Genomic DNA, 3,965 nt, shown 5'->3' on the forward strand with positions numbered 1-3,965 from the left:
TGTTGTTGGATGTAGTTACTTTAACTTGTAGGCTTCAGGCTTCAAGATCTCGACTATAATATTAACAGCCATATTCACACTCATCACGTCCTCATCGGTGCAAAGTCTTTTGGATCATCTTGTTGAGGGCTACACATTTCTGTCCTTGTGGGTTCAATGTTTAACAGGCACGAATATAATATCTCGATATCCATGTTTTTTGCTGATTCGAATTTCATAATGAAGATGGCTGTTGGCTTGAATCGGAGAAAAACAACTTTAGTTTACCAAGATATTTGTTATAACGAATCTACTGCATGTATCCGAATGTGAAAAGTTATTTTAAAGTTCAAGGCTTAGATCGAAAATTCTGTCAAAAGTGTATTAACATTTTAGAAATGTAAATTGGTTTTCATTTCGATTTTAGCACTTGATATTAGCCTATATTGTTTCATAATCCTAATCCTATATTCCTCTTGTTTTATAATAAGAGTTATATTTGTTTGTGTGTGTAAATAAATTAAATGAGGATATTATAAATGTTTATTTTACCTTTATTTAACTAGGCAAGTCAGTTAAGAACAAATTCTTATTTTCAATGACGGCCTAGGAACAGTGGGTTAACTGCCTGTTCAGGGGCAGAACGACAGATTTGTACCTTGTCAGCTCGGGGATTTGAACTTGCAACCTTTCGGTTACTAGTCTAACGCTCTAACCACTAGGATTCACAAATTGTTTTAAAACTTTATTGAGTTATTATTTGCCTATACATTCCTGCGTAATAATTTCAATATTATTATCTAGGCCGTCTACGTTATTCAGGACGTGTATTTCATTTAGCTGTATCCTCAATGTTGTCTAAGGGATGTCGATAGGATTGTCCTTGCAGGTGTAGGCTACAGCATCAAAAAGGCTCACTGTGGGTCGAAATGATCTTACTCTCCACGAGAGAATAAAGAAAGTATTTACACAGAAACGCATGTAGAAATGTCGACCATGTGTCTTTGTCTTCTTCTAGTAGGCCTAAATCCATAAAGTTAATGAATGTCATGTTTTTGAGGCCTGGCTACGCCATTGTGTCAATGCATGCCCCCACAAAGTGCATTGCTAGAGAGCCATGGCTGGAAGCAGTACATGTAGGGGTAGTATCCGTATTGGTAGGCCGGGTAGAGAGGCATAGCTGGCGGACTGGACAGGTCATCCTCACCGTACTGTCTTTGATCGTCTCGAACCAGAACCTTCACCGCCACTTTCTTAGCTAGTGTGGCTGGTGTAGAGTAGTTACGGGAGGCTAGTTCGGCCGCCATCTGCCGCCGTTTGGTCTTATATCTCCGGTTCTGGAACCAGATTTTCACCTGGGTTTCCGTGAGCTTCAGGGCGCCCGCCAGGCCCGCCCGTTCAGGACCAGAAAGGTAGCGCTGCACGTTAAACCGGCGCTCTAGCTCGTAGATCTGCGCGTGGGAGAAGGCCGCACGGGAGCGCTTCTTGTTACCAGATATGGGTTGGCCTACGGTGCTGTAACTACTTTCCCTCTCCTCCTCCTCCTCTTCCTCCCTCTGTTTGTCTTGATCCAGACTGGGTAGTTGTTTGTTGTTTATGTCTGTATTGGAGGAAAAATGCCTTGTTGTTATTTGGCAAACAGGCGACCTCTTTACGCTTCAAATACCAACAACGTATGCTAGTCTATGTCGCTCCAACACAGCGCGTTTCCACATTACGTCTTTCTGGTAAACATGTCCACAATTACTTACACTGATGTTTATTACTCAATAAATTACAAGTTCAACGCCAGGAAGTAGGGTTATAATTTTACTCGTAATCATGTGATTATTAAGCATGATTCCTATTATATACAGCCTATTACGTCGGTGGTTTTAAAATACAAATCGAAAGCCATATCAAATGTAGGCCTGGAAATAACCAAACAGAACGGACATGTTTCACTATATACGGAATTTAGTTTGTTCAAAGCAGAATTTATTTTGTTCACTGTCGGCCGATATATACAGTTTGCTCACTGTATATGACTATGGTTTTGTGAGACAAAGCGTTATAGTCTACAGTAGCCTATTGATCAGCATAATCGCATGCCATCAACAAACCTATGTCATGATTGCATTTAGATTCCTGGTCGATATCAATAATCGTATAAACAGACTGAGAGGGTGACGTACCTTTTCTGCATGACATGTATTCAGTCTCTTCTCCAGTGGACTCTTCACTACCGGCCTCAGACGTGGGGTTCCTGATGTCACCCAAACCTGGAGAGGAACGAATATTTCCTTGGCGGATGTGTATCATCTCCATCTCATCCCGTTTGTGCTCCTCACTGCAGTCCGACGTGGATGAACCGGGGCCCCTCGAGGTCCCATCTCTGCTCTCGGTTGGCTGATCCTGGTTGATGGTGGCCAGTTTTAACTCGCATAGATCTGTCAGATCCCGTGAAATTTGAATGTTGTCTCGTGTGTCACGTCCCCGGGTGAGGATGTCGTTGATGGAGAAAGAGGGGCGGCCCAGCGCCATGATGACATTTACGCAAAACCAAATTTTATCACAACGCAAGTTTTATTAGGATATTCTCTCAACCCACTCTCGAAAGTAGTGCGGCCCGCAGATACAGAACCCCTCAACAATGAAAACTCTCCAGGTATTGATTGGGTTGTCCCCTCTGCTCTTTTCTCTTGATCTTCTCCTGATGTAATTTAATTGCGGTGAAACAGCCTCTGGTCTAATCAACAGCGGATGTGTCAGTATATGTCATGTCTGCTTACAACTCTCACTACTGCCAGTGAAGCCTGCGCTGATTGGCTGTGTGAGCTGATTATCCCCGCCCTGGACCGCCTTGCCGGGTAAAGTCTATCCCTCAAGCGCTTGACTTTAATTGATGACGGAGAGATAAACTGGCTACTTGGGCGTCATTTGGAGACCAGGAGCAAAAGCCTGTAGTGATTGTATAAGTGTTATGGACTATGATGGATGGAGGTAGCACAAATTCAGCCTTTTTTAAACTTTTGTTTGAGTTTGACACTGTTGTTAGGAATGAGGAAAACTTAGTGACCCTCAGGCAGTTAGGGGAACGGTCTGTTGTTATGTGAGGGGATTTTGTTGGGGGCAATATGTGAAGGGCTATTGCAAGATCTAAGAACATTGTATTTGTGTACTGTATGGCTCTTATCTAGTTTTAATGTGTTTTGAAGGATCAATAACTATTGATGATGTCGTACGCTATAGCCTCTTAGGCTATCCATACTCACTATAGGAATTCCATGGGCCTACGCATTTCAAGATTAGTCTACATTAATTTGTTTGGTAAAGAGGGTGAAATGAAAACAGTATTTTATTTATCTTATTTTAGTCCACAAATGTGTGCTGGGAGCCTCTGTCCATTTAGTTGTAAGTAATAACAAAAAGTTACGTTCATAGAAGGTTCCTTGTGCATTTTTATCATGGTTTTAGAGTTTTTTTCTGACACTAAATTAAATTTGTACTGTCTTTATCACCTATCTTGTGCTTTTGCCTTGATGTGGATTTGAAGCTAACATGGTGCTCAAAATGTTCCTACAGTCCTACAGCTATACAGTACATGTCCCACGTATCAAATGCTTCAAAACTTTCAGAGACATGACTCTTCAATCAAAGTAATATTATACGTTTACTTGTGTGGCCTTCATAACGGATCAAATGTCAGGTGAATATAATACGCCTATATACATCAATGTTGGTACAATGCGTGAAGCTGTTATTACCGTCGTGGTTTTCTCTTTTCTTAGGCCTTAGTCGTTTGTGTGTGAGAGGACTTGAGATGTGGAACTGTATTAAGAATTCACTATTGTCTGCAGATGGTTTTCAGAGTTGTAACAACAACAGATCTTAGTTGGTCCAGCGGAGAAAAGGATGAAGAAACCAATGTACACCTCAATTACGCATTAGCTTTTTTTGAAAAGTGAATTAATTGTAAGCGACTGCTGTTCGTTTAGAAACTATAC

General features: G+C 41.4%; 1 protein-coding gene across 1 annotated transcript; it reads right to left on the minus strand.

Moving 5' to 3' along the window:
* Positions 1–859: 859 nt before the first annotated feature.
* On the minus strand, positions 860–2,502 carry LOC139375685 (NK3 homeobox 3). Its single transcript, XM_071117492.1, has 2 exons — positions 2,154–2,502; positions 860–1,579 (listed from the first exon to the last, which is right to left on the minus strand). Exons 1-2 carry the CDS (start codon positions 2,500–2,502, stop codon positions 1,059–1,061), a joined length of 870 nt encoding a protein of 289 aa, XP_070973593.1. The 3' UTR covers positions 860–1,058.
* Positions 2,503–3,965: the final 1,463 nt, after the last annotated feature.

Source organism: Oncorhynchus clarkii, chromosome 20 (genome assembly GCF_045791955.1).
Source record: "Oncorhynchus clarkii lewisi isolate Uvic-CL-2024 chromosome 20, UVic_Ocla_1.0, whole genome shotgun sequence".
Lineage (NCBI taxonomy): Eukaryota > Metazoa > Chordata > Actinopteri > Salmoniformes > Salmonidae > Oncorhynchus > Oncorhynchus clarkii.

What these genes read in the sequence shown, in the direction of transcription:
- LOC139375685 (XM_071117492.1), bottom strand. Translation starts at nt 2,502, where the DNA reads ATGGCGCTGGGCCGCCCCTCTTTCTCCATCAACGACATCCTCACCCGG. An exon ending in ATACATGTCATGCAGAAAAG is followed by an intron (nt 1,580 to 2,153) that starts GTACGTCACCCT and finishes CCTCCAATACAG; the next exon opens with ACATAAACAACAAACAACTA.